The sequence below is a fragment of the Nomia melanderi genome, chromosome 1 (assembly GCF_051020985.1).
Source record: "Nomia melanderi isolate GNS246 chromosome 1, iyNomMela1, whole genome shotgun sequence".
In the NCBI taxonomy this organism is placed as follows: domain Eukaryota; kingdom Metazoa; phylum Arthropoda; class Insecta; order Hymenoptera; family Halictidae; genus Nomia; species Nomia melanderi.
In genome coordinates this window covers 19534878-19552284 of record NC_134999.1, presented here as the reverse complement: position 1 = coordinate 19552284, position 17407 = coordinate 19534878, and the positions used below count along the sequence as shown (strand labels likewise).

Genomic DNA, 17407 nt, shown 5'->3' with positions numbered 1-17407 from the left:
TCGCCCGGTTGACAGACATTATATCGCGCGCAACGATTCAAGAGCAAGCACCCCGTCTAAAGTTCTGATTGCACCCGATAACAGCGTATAAATCTCCACGGGCCTCTCGGTAGCCGTGTCCGCGGTCTTTTATCGCGAACAGGCCTCGCAAACTTTCGGTGCCTGGCGACCAATTATTTCTCAACTTTATAAATGTTCTTCTGCGACAGGACGTTCAAGGTCGTACTAGTTAGGAACGGTCGCATGAAGATCGCATTTTAATGATAGCGTGCTGCTACGCCAACGGGGCGAAAGACCCTTAATATCGATCTCTAAGGACAACAGAAAGGGTTCGTCCAAGAAATCGTCGTGTCGACACACGCGGATCTAGTAACTTAGCTATTAGCCGCTGGGCCAGTCGAAGGGAAATAGTTAACCACCTTCAAATCATTCTTAAACCCTTGCCGTACTATTTACTTTCGTCACTAAAGCTCATGTACCATTTTACTATCGACAATTTGTAAGAAATGCAACAAAATTGTACATTCTACTTCAAGTGGAAATTTTATTTGAAGATAATACAATGATAATAGCAAAATAGTTGCGTGCTTTGATCCGTGGGTAATGAATAACAACGATTGTTGTTAAATTGGTCTAGAAATCTTCATCACGAGTCTCGCTCGTCATTGTACGGCAAGGGGTTAGGATACCATTTGATCACTCGTTATTCCTTTTTTCCTTTTGCCAGGCATCAACTGGAAAATTGCGATAAATTGTAAAAATTCCTTGAAATCTTCCATGATGTTCCCAAGTTTCCAATTCCATAAAAGATGGCTAATTGTCCTTAACAGTTTCTTAGCTACTATTCAATGCCTTCGTATCCTCTTTTCTTCTTGCTGTCAGCTATCACTTGGTAAATCGCGATACGTTTGTAAAAATTCTTTGAAATCGTTCTTCCATGATGTTTCCAAGTTTCCAATTCCATAAAAGATGGCTAATTGTCCTTGACAGTTCTTTAACTACCATTCAGTCCCTTCGTATCCTCTTTTCTTCTTGCTGTCAGCTATCAGCTGGAAAATCGCGATACGTTTGTGGAAATTCCTCGATTTTATCTTTCTTTCACGACGTTTTCTCGGTTTCAACCCGGCCCACGGTTGAATTCATTGCCCCAATTGACTTCAATCATTCCGCACACTATACCATCACCTTTCACCTATGTCCGACGCGCATATTACTTAATGCCTTCGCTCGTTATCTCTTCGTTCCTTCGATTTTTGCGGTCACGCTAACCGCCACCCTTTTCAATCACTCCGTCTTCTCAGTGTTTCTTCAATCTCATTCCGTTATTACCCCCGTATGCTATCCCGGTTCCGAGAATAACAGTCTATAACCCAGTGTCCGACATATCCTTTAGAAAAGCTACGGAAATTGGAGAGCCCTGGAGAGTCAACGCTGTGAATAAGCGGGGGTTGACGAGTCTCTGATCCATTAAATTCTATTAAAGGAATTCCCTGAAAATGAAAAATATCCACCGAACTGGGAATCACAGACGACTCATTCTCCGTTACACGGTAAACCCCTTGTTTCACTTCTTCCGTGACTCCGCTCATTGCTACCTCGTCATCGCCAATTTGCTAAAATAAAAAGGAATTCCATGTTCCTACGTTCCAATCCTATTTATCCCCACTAAAGCTCAACTATCGATAACAGGAACACGATACTTTATTTCACATCAAAGATTCCAACCACAATTTAATCAACCCTAACACCTTAACCCTTCGCGGACGAAGATTCTTTGAAATACACAAGATCTTTAGCAGACAAACCAACTGATACATCAATTGCCTAAATAATAGGAAAAACAGAAGCTACATGCTGATCTCTTACTATTTGAGTAATTCAATCATTTGCTTGCCTCGACATTCCGCCTAGGGTTAAAGCAAACCTACCCCTAGAATAACTGCCAAATTTCCCAATAAACTACCAACCACAAACGACTATCACACTCCTCGAATCTCAGAACGAAGGGTTAACCCCTGTTCCCGCGCATCGCCGAGTTTCTCATTTACCTACGAATCGACAGTCCAAATATAAACCAAGAGGTCAACAGTGCGAACGAGATCGAAAAACAGATTTCCCATAGACGTGACGTAGGCTCGCCAGCCAGCGTGCGCTGGAGGGAAAGGGCGAAAGGAGGTGCGTCGCGTCCGTTCCAGAAGGGAGCGAAGAAAAGCAGCCCGCGAGGGCGAAAGAGCGCAGGCCCCGACCTCCTTACCGCGTCGTGTTCGAAGCTCCAAGGAAGGAGAAACTGGCCGAGGGTGGTTGGCGGCTGGAGTCACGCAACGGCGAACCGAGGCCCGCACGGGAGACGGCCGATTGTTTCCGAAGCAAATCAGTCAGTCTGCAGAATGAAGTGTCCGGCGTGGCTCGTTCTCGCTCTGTTCCCGCATTTCTTCGCCGGGATACCGGTTACGCGATCCCAGAGGACCCACGCGAGGCAGGGGCTTGGACGCGAGCAGCCCCTCGTGAGGATCCCGGACCAAGGATCGGTCGCCGGGAAGGAGGTGCGACAATTTGGACGATTCACGTATCATCCACTTCGAATAGACATGCCAAAGAATGGAAAGAGGAAGCTTTTAAACGACGACTCTCACGCGATACGCATTTCGGAAATTTTTTGCACCCAAGCGACTAACGACGCCAGGAGTACGTGGATGTTTCGCGTACGTGTTACGCGTTTTCTGAAGTAGATTGACTGGACGGATTCTTCCTTGGATTTAGGAAGAATCAGTTTGAAGCTTGGATGTCTTCCGTGGGTTGCACTCGAGACATTGAAGGAAAATCGGTGATCACAGCGTGATCCACTGTCGTGCTTCAGTCACTGAAACTGTCCCCGCTTCTGCGGAGACGTGTAATGCGCCACGTGTGCGACGTCTATAGTCCTGGCATTAAACAAATTGTGTTTACACGAGAGCAACGCGTACGTTTACCGTCGTTTGAAAGCTGCCTTTTCACTCTTCTGCGTGATCTTCGTTCGTCCATCCTGCTGATCCTCTTCGTCCCGTGTCCCTCGAGCCATTCGGTGCGCAACCCGGTGGATATGGTTGCTATGCGATTCAACGAAACGGTTTTCGCGATTGCGGTTATGCTTGACGACGAGGCGGATTTCGCAATGGAGATTTCCCTTGTTTTTGATCGTGCAGTCCGATCGTCAAAGCATGTTTGTTTTTCGGTTGATCGAAAGTCGGGTTCTTTTTATTTTATAACCGCGAGTTCTATTTGACTTCAGGGGATGGATTTCCTGGGTTACCTCTGTAGATCGAAGCTTCGGTGTATCATCGACGGAAGCGGTATTTAGTTTTTCATTTTTACGAGCACCTGTGTACCTACGGTTTGGTAACGTTTTTGTTCTTCTCGGTAAATAAAGTATTTTGTAATATTTTTACGAGAAATCCTCGCGTGGAAATAGTTCACGTTTCGCAGTGCCAATTAGGGGTTGATATACGCTGCTCGAAGAAAGCGAAGGAATTCGTGTGCCGTGATCCAGTGCTTAATACCGCTGTATTTTTATCCACTGTTTTCCCACCCCTTTAATGGGTTCCTCACGTGAAAGTGTAGGCTATCACACTTTTATTGCGTAAGACGCCGCTATATGCGCCCGAAACGCGTATATCAATGTCCGGCATGGAAAAGAAAACCGGCAGCGGCGCGAGCCGTGTTTGAATAATTATTTAACGGAAAACAAAAAAGCACAGAGGCGCAGTAAGTTTCAATTGTTCGGATTAATGGTATGCAGATGCGGAGAGCGTGATGTATGCATAACCGATTGGCCGGTATTTATGAATTTTAATATTATAGATTATTTCTTTTTCTTCGCTCCGGCCGGCCCCGTCTAGCCGCCGCAGAGGGAAAAAAAAACTTTTTCAGAACCGTGCCACCTCGGTCTCATTTCAAAGTATAATCCCGCCCCTCCTGCCCTCGCATTTCTGCGAAATGATGCAATTATATGAAATTTAATGCACTGATTACTTCTGCACAGTTTCACTCGTGACATTCGGCTCATTAATATTAATATATAACTGTTTCCTTCATTAGTGATATTTTAGTTTTGGTGCACCAGTTGCGAACAGCAGAAATAGATACTTGGTACTACCGAAGATCAATTGTTTCACGATAGACGAGTTGCCTGGACATTTTCATGTCGTTAAAATTTAACCCTTTGCACTCGAGAATATTTTTCACGACGAACATTGCTTATGTTCTGATGAAATATATATCAATGGTATCTTTTACAATTAACATAAAGAAATACCTTGCATAAATTCAGTGACGAAACTATTTTATTTCGATGTTCCATGTGTTGGTAGATTACAGAAAATTTAGTATGGAATTTTAAATTTTATAATTTCGTTATGTTAAATCAAATGACGAGTGACAGGCGCCTCTCGAGTGCAAAGGGTTAATTTACAGTTGCATATTGTCTCATCTCTATTCCAATTCTAAATTCAATGCTCGTCCGGCTGTACGTGTATAACCTTCTATGCAACATGCCTATACTTTTTAAACACAATGCAAACTTTTCATCGGTCCCCTAATCTTTCGAATACTTTCGCAACGGAGGCGGAACAAAATCATCGAAATAAATACTTCCTCGGTACCGATCGTCAATGATTACTCGAACGATTTCACAACGCTGCAATTTCTACAACAACAAGCTGCGCCGTGTAGTTTAGATAGAAATCGGTAAAAACCATGGGGCATGAGTAATGTTACTTTAATTACGTCCCGGGGACAAACGAATCAGCGATCGTTACATGATATTCAGAGCCAACTTTGAAATCACGTGTTTCGAGGCTGTTATTAGGAGTCGCTTCGAGACCATTATCTGCAGTCATACACGTAACCAATTCATCAGATGCGTTAATTTCGGGTCTCGCTGGGAAACCCTCGAGTATTTCATTTAGCGTCGCGAATACATTAACCCTTTGCCGACGAAGATACTTTGAAATATACAAAGTCTTCACCAAATGAAGTCAAATGAAATATCAATTACTTAATTCATAGGAAAAAAGGAAACTACCAGCCGATCTCTTGCTGTCAGAGTAACTAAAACATTTGTTGACGACTTAGGCTTCCAAATATGAAAATTTCATTTCTCCGAAGTGTCGACGTCCGCAAAGGGTTAACCCTTTGCACTCCAAAAGTGCCTCTCAGTCACCACTCGATTGGTGCATCAAAATTGTAAAATTCCGTATTTAACATTAAGTCTTGAGTAATCTGCCGATGCGTGAAATGGGGAAATAAAATACCGTTGTTCCCCTTATTTTATGAATAGATTCCTCGTTAAGTTAGTTGAAAGAAATGTCATCCATATCTCATAGAAATAAATTGAATATTTCTAGTGACAAATTTCTAGAGTGCAAAGGGTTAATGTTCACTCTGGAGACGATGTCCCTAGAGATCCTAACAATTGTCGATTCGAATTGCTATCCGGTATGCTCGAGAATGTTACTGCAACGCATGTTAATTCATTATAATCATCAACTAAACTCTAGAAAGATTCCGGAGACACGACTCTAGATACAGTATATAATGATCGATGTATTCAGGAATAGTCGGTACACCTATTTATATTTTCGTTCGCATGACTCAGTCTATTTTCCTAGAATACTTCCATGTTCCTAGCGAAATTTCATTGACTCTCGATACTATGGTAGCTAGTCCTTTTAGCTACACGAGTTACAAAGAGTTACCAAAAAGCAAATTTGACTCGAGCTGCAGCTAGAGACTCTAGAACCTACAGTTTATTTTGTTTTAAAGAAATTTCCACTTTCTCGAGCACAGGTGTTTCTAAGTCGTCCGCAGAAAGTGACGCAGTACCTGGGGATACCTTACGCGCAACCACCCCTGGGTAAATTACGTTTCGCAGCCCCTGTCACCGACCCTCTGCCATCCTGGAGCGGAATAAGAAACGCGACGCAATTCGCACCCTCCTGCCCGCAAATGACCAACAGGCTGAAGCTACACGAGAAACTCTACCAAAGATTGCTGCCCCCTGATCAGCCTGATCCTGGAGTGAGCGAGGACTGTCTGTACCTGAACATCTACGTGCCAGACGGTAAGAATTACGAAAATTTGATAAGAAATGTCACGTAAGTTTCATTGTAAACACTCCAACGTGACTTCATTCAACCATATTTTAATTCATTCTTGTTAATTGATCTGTACGCGGATTAAGGATATCTCATTTTGTAAGGTTAATCGACGATAACGCGAGTGAAGTCGAAACTTTCCTCCTTAAGCTGTTTATTAGCTCCGAGATCCGATAAGAACTTCGTTGAACTTTCTAAAAAGGAATGCTTAAATACTGCATAATAAGATTTTTCTGCTTAATTATTCAGTACTAAGTGAGGAATAATGTAAAAGTACCTCTAATCTCTTCTAACGAAGGGAATACAATGTTTCTGAGTCTCGTTGGCTGTGAATAACAGTCGCAAACAGACCGTAGCCTTATTAATTCCAGCTATTAATGGATTTTATCATTTTAAAGAGGGTGTAGTAATGATCCGACGGTGGTCGGATTGCAAAATCGATGATGATTATTTTTTCCGAGGGGTTAGTGGTTTCCAGTGATATCCGTTAACCGGTTAGCGTATCCGCGGCATTAGCAAACGCTAGGAAATGCGACGATCGCGTTCGCCAACGGCGAAAGGTGCTCGTTTGACACAAAGACCGGGTTCTCGTGATTTTCGTCTGCGTTGATAGCACACGCCCGATGAAAATCCTCGATACTCGCGTCACGACAACGTTTCTTCCGAGTAACACTTAAGTCGCCGCGGCACGCGAGCGTCTGCTAATGATGATCAACTCCGACCGGCTCCCTTTCTTCTGTTTCACCGATATATCACGGAACCGCGCACAGTGTGACACGATCTCTATCGCGGCGCAGAAGAAAAGCCGGCGATTAGAATGTCGTCGGTTCGAGAAAGTTGTTTTTCATTTTTCCCTTTTTTTCCAGCGACGCGCGACAAAGGGTACGCTCGAAGAATTAACTACCGTTGACTCGGGAAACATGATAACGCGTATAAATAAATGTGAAACTTAAACAAAGCACGAATGTTCCTAGAAAATGATTTTCCGCTTAAACAAGTCGAAATTTCTTGAAAAACTTCGATCGCCGAGGAAACGACTCGGAAGACTTCAACGCGCGTCAATGCACCGGGCGCCATATTGTCGGGAGCATGTCAGTAATTCGAAAATTACTTTCTCCTAGAAAGAAAGGTCGCACGAGGTGTGCAACAGTATTTTCAACCTAATTTCGCGACGACTTATTAACTCGAGTTTCTTATTGAAACGTGTCATTTATCTAAAATATGGGAACGAGTATAATCGTCAGCGGCGGTCTTTAATTACGTACACCGATCATCGTACGATTAACGATAATTTCATATCCGCAGTAATTTCCTGCTCCAATTTCTCGATTGACAATAAACGTCGGCCTCTGCGTGTCACCGGTACGTAAATCTCTCTGTTTAAGGATGTCGGTGAAGGACTGGAATAATGGCGGCATTACCGGCATCATTTCGAACTAATTTTGGATGTCTCATGCTGCCGTGAGTCAGAAAAATCGAGTAGAACACCCCTGGGAATCGATATGGCCAGCCATTGGTGGATATCTGATCACAGAGACTCACGAATTCCCCTTTAAATCCGTTTCTCTGCTTTCCGATCATGCCCTAACAACTTTATTGAGCTAAAAGTGTTGGGTTTCAACGTCGAAACGCCGACGTTCGTCGTGACACGAGCATGATTGACATCGCACGATAAATCCGAGATAAAAGTTTAACGTTATAATTTCTGGTGCCTTAGGACAATCTTCGATGACCTTCACCGGCTCGATTATCACGTGGAAATTTTTACGAGTCCGAGATATGGGTCGGGAGTGTTGCTCACTCAGAAATAGACCCCGTAACTAGCTCTCTCTATGCTGCAATTATATCGAGAGACGATCGTATCTTCGGCTGACGTATGATTAACAAGGATTTTATAATGGATATTTAAGAAAAATGCAACGTCCACGAGTTTCCCGTGTGATAAACTCGCCCAACGAATGGCCTTTGCTACGACAGTATAGTCATCTTCCGGTAACCTTGCCAAGGACCAATCTTGTCTTTCATCAGACTTTTTTTTATCACTATCGAAGTGCCCAACTAGCAATTTTGTAATCGCAAGGCTAAACAACGGGCTGAGTAATTCTTAAAAAAGCTCGCATACGAAGAACATTAGAATCATTAAAATTTGTATTCTTTCGATGAAAGAAGACCACGTTAAGCTAATAGAATTATTCGTTCAACACCGAGCTGGCAGGTCGAAGATCTAGGTGACTAAACGATTACACTGCTGGTTTTATGCGTACATAAAGCGGTACGGTTGCTTAAAAGTCAGCACGTTGAAAGTTTAATGAGACCTTTCGTTAATTTATACCCTGACACAGAGTTTGTAATAAAATTCCGAATTTCCGCAGCCCGCTAATGATGTTATTTTGCCTTGCGACCACGCAGTGATTGTTGATTGGTGCGTGTTACGGAGTCGCGGGTGCCAACTTTCTGCTCAGAAGAAAGGGCTAAGAAAGGGGATCGAGAGAAATAGGTGTTCTGCCGGCGAGTGTCACGCGGGATCGAACATGGGGGTGAAAACAGGAAAAGGGACATGTGAATCAGGAAATCGTGCCCTATCCCGGCAGCCAACACACGGTCGATATAGAAACAGCCAAGGAGTAAGAGTAGCAGTAACTGGCGCACGTCGTGGCACGCGATCTTTTAGGGTCGGTCGAGATGTTAAGATACTGCTGAGGTCGGTCACGAAATCACCCCCTCTTTCTTTCCTATGGCAGTCCCCCATTGTTTCTTTTTCGCGTACGATTGCCGAATTTCTTCAAATTGTTTCGTTATCGAACTATTCCATCGTTCTACCGAAAGTCCTGCTTGATCTGGAAACTCGATACTTTCAAAGAACAGTGATATACTTCAACCTCTCGGTCACATTTAACCCTTAGCACTCCAGATGGTTTTGTAATCTGTCAGCGACTACAACTAATTTTTATAGTACCTCCAATGAAAATGAAAAATGCTATAATATTCCAATCTTTTCTTTCCATTCTCAGTACAAAGAGAGTTAACCCTTTGCACTCGAAAGTATTTCAATGGAAGTATTATTCTGACGAGATACAGGTGATATTGTTTGAAACTAATTTAACGATAATTCATAGATAAACTAAGCAACAGAGCTGTTTTATTTAACTATTTCAATTGGCAATGCAAAATTTAATCTGAAATATTAACCCTTAGCACTCCTGGTTGTTTTGTAATCTGTCAGCAACTGCAATTTTTATAGTACCTCCAATGAAAATGGAAAATGCTATAATATTCTAAACTTTTCTTTCCATTCTCAGTACAAAATTTGGATGTGTGGAAAATCTAATAATTTCAGGGTAGTTTCTCTGATTCACTAAAATATTCAATATTCCAACTGGTGCAATATTGGAGCCTACAGAGTGCAAAGGGTTAATAACATCCTGAAACCCTAGCAGAAAACGATAGTTTCATTCGAATCCTCAAAGGTTTCTACTACGGTCTAATGAACATCGAGATAAAAAAAGCCTTCCACATGATTCTCGGAAGATTAATCGGTATGTAAATAGCATGTTCCAGTGAATTCATCACTCTAGATTTCAATCGCGTACAGACGCACTCTAGAACATCTAGGGAGATACACCGATGACCAGATAGAACTGCTAGACTCGACATGTCGGGGATAGATCAAACGGTGAACATTTTAATCGAATAAATCTTAGTACAATGTTCCGAAGAATCTGGTCTCCGATGTAAATCGCGAACTGAACCCGGAAACTAGCAGCACAGTCGCCAAGCGAAATGTAATAGTCCTAAACTATTTGTCAGCTGCGAGAAGCGTGGCTTCAGACGGGTCCCGTGCTGCACCGTGATCGCGATAAACGTCTAATAAATTGTCGCGGTGTGGGTGGATCCCGGCGTAGCTATTCCTGGACGTCTCAGACACCATCGTTGCCCGATAACGAAAACCAGCCCCGAACTTCCTGTTAGCGGGGCCTCCAATCGTTCCCCCGTATCTCGCCATCTAAAGCGTCCCACCGTGCAATGGCCTGAATTTCATCGACCTTGGCACGCTTCAAAAACCGAGCCAGTGACGCTGAAGAATTTCGCCGAAATTAATTATTCAAGCGCTACCGCCGGGGGGTTGTCCGTGCTCGTGCGCGCCTCCCGCCACGTTAAAGAAGCTACTTTTTACCCGGTGAATCGTTTAACCCTTCATCGGTTCGGTTCCTAATTGTTCCACTTTCGGAGTGCGATTACAGTGGATGAGAATTATTCCGAAGTGAAGTTTCAGTACTGTTGTTTCGGATAATTGATTCCTAAATAATTGTCTCTCATCGAGTATTTAGTAATCGGAAAATTATCGTGTATTCTTTCTTCTTTTCCTCTTACGTTTCGATTAACCCTTTGCACTCGGAAGCTTCTCACTAGAAACATTCGACACTTTCAAACATAGACGACATTTGAAACGAATTAATGAGGAAACATACGTCAATTAAAGAACAAAGATGTTTTATAGAAATATTTCACATACAGCTGCATTATACAGAACTTAACCCTTTGCACTCGAAAGCTTCTCATTTGAAATATTCAATAGTTCGTAATTAGATGTAGTGAAGATTCTTTAAAATGAATTTACCAAGAAAACACACACGAATTAGGGAACAAAGCTATTTTCTTGAAATATTTCACGTATTGCTGCAGTGTACAAAGGTTAATGGTATATACCAAGGTTTATAATTTCGCTGTATTAAATCATTTGGCGACTGGGAGTCGTCTCTCGAGTGCAAAGGGTCAATATTATATATAACACTTTGGAATTTTGTTATATGAAATTAAATGATGACTGAGTCACCTCTCGAGTGCAAAGGGTTAATAGGTAAATGTTTCCTGCCATTGGTTATTATTGCTGGCTCTATCAAGACATTCTAGAGGGCTTCGAGGAAGCTCCGGTTAGACACGACGCTGCAAATGACTGCAGATTGTCTCGCAGCGAACAGGGGATGACGCTATGCAAATTCTGTCACGATCGATTCACCGGTTCAACCGGAACCGGGGATGCAGGCTCGTTTAATGAGTCCATGAATTCCTCGGGTTCCGGTCGCAGTCGCTTCTTCGGCAGCAATTTTCTTTCTTAATCAACATTCCTAATCAATAGGGATTATTTGGATCGTCACTTTCTCGACTTAATGAAATATCAAACAAGGAAGTGTCACGTAACTTCTCACCGCACGTTTTAGGGTAATACAGTACTAGAGAAAAATCACGTCCAGTTGAATGGAAAGAAATTTTATTGATCGATGTGTTTATAGGTAATCGACCGGACGATGGGTGGCCCGTGATGGTGTGGTTCCACGGGGGTGACTTCAACACCGGTACCCCGGCGATTTGGGACGCGTCTGTGTTCGTCAGCAAACAGAAAGTGAGTACAGGCAGTATCGTTTAATTTGTTTGAAACGGATCGAGCGTATAGACGTTCGGTCGTTGATTAATGCATCTAGATTGAAAGGTCACCGCGTTAGAAAGACATTATAACACGCGCCGGAAAGAAATCGCCGATGGCGTTCTGACCTTAGCACACATTCCCGGGGAAAGAGTATCCGATTCCGAATCAATGAGACGACCGCGGAGAGCCGACAGAAAATCGAACGAAATTAGGGTGTTTCTTGCGTGCCGGATCGGGCCAAGGTAAATTCAACCTTTGGAATTGCATTACGGGTCCATCTATGATGCATGCTTTATGCACCGCTGTAAATGCTAATTCGAAGCATTCATGAGGAACTGTTACTGCAGATCCCGTGCACGACGACGTCCCCACGGAAAAGATTATTAACGCGAGACCGGTTAAAGAGTCACGGTGTCGCTACACGAACGGTTAACAAAGTCGTCGATGTTCGTCGAGTGTTCTTAATATTCTAAGTGATGTCTCGCTTGGATAAAATTATTGTCTATCTTTTTGTAAATACCTTTATTCTTGGTTGGAAACACGTTTTTCTTATGTTGCTCCATACTATAAATACACTATCCGGAACAAGTAATTCGTAGCATGTTGGAAAATCTATGATAGAACACGGAATGACACCACAGGATACGGGTTCTCGAGTAAATACAAACTGGACACCGTTAAATTCGTTATTGCCTGGTCCAGCGTACGTCCATAATTCCTAAATTTCTCTTTCATTATCTCCGGCGTTCGTTAACTTTAATATTTTGATGGCCTCGCGCGAATGGAAAGTTCGATTCGTCTCTATTGTTTTCGCCTACTCTCGGAAGTCTCTAGAGTATCTTCCTCGAACCTTTTTCCTACATATTTAAACCCTATTTAGTTCCACGTAATCGATGATGTGTGATTGCAAATGTACCTCAACTTTAACAATAACAGGAGAATCTTCTGTCATCGAAGAACTTTGTTTCTTATTAGTGGGAACACAGGCAACCCCCGTATAACGCGTTTCCGCTGGAAGATGTTTAAAAATTGGCATTTATTATTATCTAACATTAATACTAGGACTTGCATTAACGTTAAATAATCATTCTACTTTTGGCTAGATTCTTAGAAGAACGTTCTCGAAACACAAGTGTCCGATTATACGGAGGCTATCTGTACATTGTCTCCCTTAACCCAGACATGCCCATCGTCCTTCTCGAAGGTTGATCGAACATCTGAATACCGAATCCAGGAGAGACAGCGTTACTCGAAACAGTCAGAGAAAAAAGTGGTTTCGGGCACATCCGGATTAAAAGCTAGTATTAACCTCTAATTGTTTCTAGGTGCTAGTGGTCACAGTAGCTTATCGCCTGAACATCCTGGGCTACTTCACAACAACGGACGCCGAGGCGCCGGGTAACTACGGCATGTTCGACCAGATCGCGGCCCTGGACTGGGTGCAGAAGAAGATCCAGTACTTCAACGGCTCCCCGTCCAACGTGGTGATATACGGTCACAGTTCCGGGGCGATCAGCGTTGGTCTGCATCTGATCAGTCCCATGAGCAAAGGCAAGTTCTCCAAGGCGATCGCAATGAGCGGCGACGCCATCAGCTCGGTGGGCTCCCCGGAGGCCGAGCTGCCCGTGGTGGACTTCATTGCGGATAAGTTCGGCTGCTACAGACATCCCACGTCAGCGCTGATGGAGTGTCTTCGCCGGCTGGACGTAAACGTCCTGTTGCAACATACTTCGACGATCGAGACCTGGGGCCCGATATTGGACGCCGAGACCAACAACTCCACTGAACCGTTCCTGCCCGTGCATCCCCGGGACGCGTTGGACAGCAGTCAGTTGAACAGCGTGCCGTTGCTCGCCGGCTACACCAACAACGAGCAAGCGTTAGCGTACATGGAGTCGCTGGGCAAGGGGAACACAGACGGCAAGCTGTCCTCGAGTCAATTCGAGACGCTGATCACCGACGAGTTTCTCGCGGCGGCCTCGAGCCTCGAGGACAACACCACCTGCAAGATGAAGCCTGAAATGGTGGCCGACGCGGTGCTGTTCTTCTACAAACCGCATCCGCCGACCAAGGACCAAGGCGTCCTCAGGGACAGATACTTGGACCTGCAAACCGAGAAGAATTTCGCAGCTGGCTTGACCCTGTTGGCGGGCAAGATCTCCAACGAGAAGCCGGCGTTCGTTTATAGGTTTGATTACCGACCTAAGACGCAGTTCATCACGAAGGATGTGCCCGAGTGGGCCGGCGTGCCGCACATGTTCGAGCTGCCGTTCGTCTGGGGCCTGCCGCTTGTCCCCGCCAGCTCGATCCCGTGGAACATCGCCGATAAACAGATGTCCGAGGTGATGATGTCGATGCTGGCCAACTTCGCCAAGTCCGGGAATCCTTCGACGAACGTCATCAAGTGGGAACAGTACACCGAAGAGGAGCCCGGTATACTGATCATCGACAGGAACATGGCCATGAGCAACGGTAACGCGGTGGATTACAAGGCTCTCGCTTTCTGGAACGAGTACTATCCCATGGTACTCGAGGAAGCGATGGACAATTGCTGTAACATGACCAGTGGCTCCGCGACGCGGTGGGCGGCGTCGTACGATGCGGTTTTTGGTAGTCTTGCGATAGCGTCGGTGTTACGGTGCCTCGATTGGTAGTCCATGCTGGGGAGAGTTTTCTTTTGTACATGCTCAACGGAGGCTTCGTTACATGCGAACGTTGGTCAACTGAGATATTCGGATATTTTGATAATTATATGTACACGAGTGGCTCCCTCTGTGCGCTGACGTCTATTGTACACTTCTTGTTTAGCTACTTTACAATTTCATCCCGCTTTTAATATAGTCCTGGCTCTTCGCACGAGATTTCGGTGACGTTCCGTTTCGGCATTGCTAATTACGTGCATAGGAGAAGGCCTGCTGAGGCATAAACATAGCGGTTAACAGAGAACGATAAATCTTAGACAGCCGTAAAAGACAACCGAAACGCTCGAGATGTTAACAAGTAGATGCGAGAGGTATCGTCTGACTGATTTAAATGCAGTACGCGTCTTTGGAATAATTATGGAATAACTGGAATTCTTTGAGATTGATATTAAACAATAAAAGGAATTTCAAAAAAGGATTATTTGCAGATAGGCTGTCTCGAATCCTTTTCAGAAGGATACAAACCGACGCACGGATAATCCCGCTACCGATTTAAACCAATCAGTCTACCCGAAGGTTCTAGACATATGGGAACGGAGGGACGTATGGTGTAGAAGCAAGGAGGACAACCACCAGCCTGGGCTTTTTCGTTCATTATTTTGTTGAATTTTTTTTGTTTTTTGTTAACATTCACTGAGAGATTTTTTATTATTTGCTTTAATACGGAGAGATATAGAAAAAACATATATTGTTCGAGAAACAAACGGTTGATATAACTTATGAATATTTTGATGCTTTGATAATAATTAATAATAATAATAATAGTAATAATAATCATCGTGTGTGTGTGTGTACCGTCTATGTATAATTATTATATTATATATAAGAGAGAGGTGCGCGGCGGGCGATGCATGGGGGCTGGTGGCCTGCGCACGCGCACGTCCAAACATTTTCTTTTTGCTTTTTCCATCCTTTTCTCCTAAATATATTTATATATTTATATATATATATATTTATATATATACTATCATTAATTAATTATATTTTTCTTCTTCCTCCTTCTTCTTCTTCTCCTTCTCCACCTCCTCCTCTTCCTCCTCTTCATCCTCTTCATCTTCTCCTCCTCCTCCACCTCCTCCTCCTCCTCCTCCATCACCTCCTTCTTCATCTTCTTTCATCATCATCATCATCATCATCATCATCATCATCTGCTTCTTCTTCTTGTTTAATGCAAAAAACGCCTACATTGATAACCGACGCCACGGGGTCTCGTAAACACTAAAATTCTTTGTGCGCCTGTGTTTGCGCGTGCACACGAGCCACCCCGGGACCAACGTATATACAATATTATTAGTTTTTCCTCGCTGTTCCTCCACCTTGCTACCCCGTACTGTCTCTCCCACGTCGTTGCGTCATCGTCACCTTTTCCTCTGGGTGTTCTACGACTATGCGGTACCTCCCCGTGTACCACAGCTCCACACGCGCCGTGTCCTCTTGCCTCTATTTACTTATGATTCCGTTCAGCCCCCTCCCACCTAGCAAACCCACCCGCCCAGCCAGCCCTTCTCGCCTCTCGTCGCACTAGCGTGTTTGCCCAATAGTCGGCGGTTAAATCCTTTGTCGTTGTCCTCCAACACCACTGGTATATCCGGTTCTTCTTCGCTTGCCCCGTTTCCTATCCGTTTTTCCCTTTCTTTTCTGATCCGCGCAGGAGAGTATGGGCTTCCGTGCTACCGTCCTCTACTTTACAGGAGTAGGCACAGCGATTTCTTTTTCTGCTTCATCTTCTTTTCTGGCGACTTTTTGTTGATTTGCCGAACCAGGTCGTAGAAGATCTGCAAGCATCGGTGGGACATCGGTTAGTAAGACTTGTTTGCATGTGGAAAGGTTGAAATGGGTCATCCGGGGAAAGGTCTAGTCCTCTTTATGTCCTGCAGATACGTCAAAGTATCGTTTTGAAGAAGATTGTTCTTTCGATTCAATTTCGTTTAAAGCATCATTGTAGGTATATTTATATTCTAAAGAATAATGCTGAAGGTTCTGTACACTTGGAAATGATTTTGGACATAAAGAGGTTCACTGGTGGAGACAAAAAAGCGGAGTGTCCACTCGAACGTGCAGGGGAGGAGGATGAGCATGTGTGTTCACTCTTGATCTTTCTCAATATTCAACTATCGGAACTATTTTATAATGAAAAGCCCAGACGTTAAATCATTCACGTGGCCCAGAAAAGTCGTAATAATTTTTATTTCCTCGAGTTTGCTCCCGTTTCTATCGAGACATCTTATTTAACCCTTTGCACTCCACAAGTTTTTCATTAAATATTCTTTCAAACTGACTTAACGAGAAATCGCGCATAAATTAAAGAAAGAGGCTGTTTTATTTTAATATTTTACACGTCGATGCATTGTACGAAGTTTAATATCAAATGTCAAACTCTATAATTTTGCTGTGTCAAATCAATTTACGACTGAGAGGCGCCTACGGAGTGCAAAGGGTTCAGATTCACTTTTGGAAGTTATTTCCGAAGAATCGCGAATGCAAAGATAACGTTTCGCAGAGCTTCATAGTGAAATGTAAATAAAATTTATTTGGAATAATGGCTCTACGTTTCGGCTCGGATGTTTCTATTCATCCGCGGCAGACAGCCATGCCTATCGATCTACCGTGGATCCCGATTGTCCCCCGAACGAACGGCTAAAGTGGACCTTTAATTACGCCCAATGGAACTTTCAATTTTTCCCTTTATTTGTGGCAAATAATTACCGCGTCGTGCTTTAAACAACGGTCGGGCGCAATGTATAGGTCCTATTCAAAGCCGCCAAGAAAACCGTGCTCCAATTACACAGCTGAATTGCACTTTCGGGGGACGGGAATGACAAAAGTAATCAAATGCAGAAACGAGAGATGGATCCTCGGTTCAGGCAACGCGGGGAGCTCATTCAGAACCATTTCCCCGTATGGTTCCGCGAAGATTCTTCTGTTTTAATTCTGTTCCGCGAGGGACACCCTCGTAGAAGAAGACAGTCCCGGCACGGTGAATATTATAGAAGTTTCTGGAACGGGACAATTTCAAGAAAACGAGTTTCTGTAGAATCTCTTGAGAAGTCGGGAATCAACGTAAACATTCTCGATGTGAGAGCTCTGCAATCTGAGAACTGCGAATCTAATATCGGGTCACTGATATTTTAACGGTATTTCCGACTATT

The 17407-nt window shown here is 43.8% G+C and overlaps 2 protein-coding genes across 4 annotated transcripts in view; one reads left to right on the top strand and one right to left on the bottom strand.

The window, feature by feature from the left end:
* The first annotated feature begins 2111 nt into the window (after nt 1-2111).
* Nucleotides 2112-15049, top strand: LOC116432675 (carboxylesterase 5A). Its single transcript, XM_031989884.2, has 4 exons — nt 2112-2543; nt 5824-6097; nt 11423-11532; nt 12882-15049. Exons 1-4 carry the CDS (start codon nt 2388-2390, stop codon nt 14208-14210), a joined length of 1869 nt encoding a protein of 622 aa, XP_031845744.1. The 5' UTR covers nt 2112-2387; the 3' UTR covers nt 14211-15049.
* Rap1 (RAS oncogene family member Rap1) overlaps nt 14930-17407 on the bottom strand; it is a 36936-nt gene continuing 34458 nt past the window's right edge. For all 3 annotated transcript variants that reach the window (XM_031989942.2, XM_031989943.2, XM_031989944.2), the window contains exon 4: nt 14930-16033. In XM_031989942.2, coding sequence (XP_031845802.1) covers nt 15944-16033 — 90 coding nt within the window. In that variant the 3' untranslated portion in view covers nt 14930-15943. The remainder of the gene's footprint in view (nt 16034-17407) is intronic.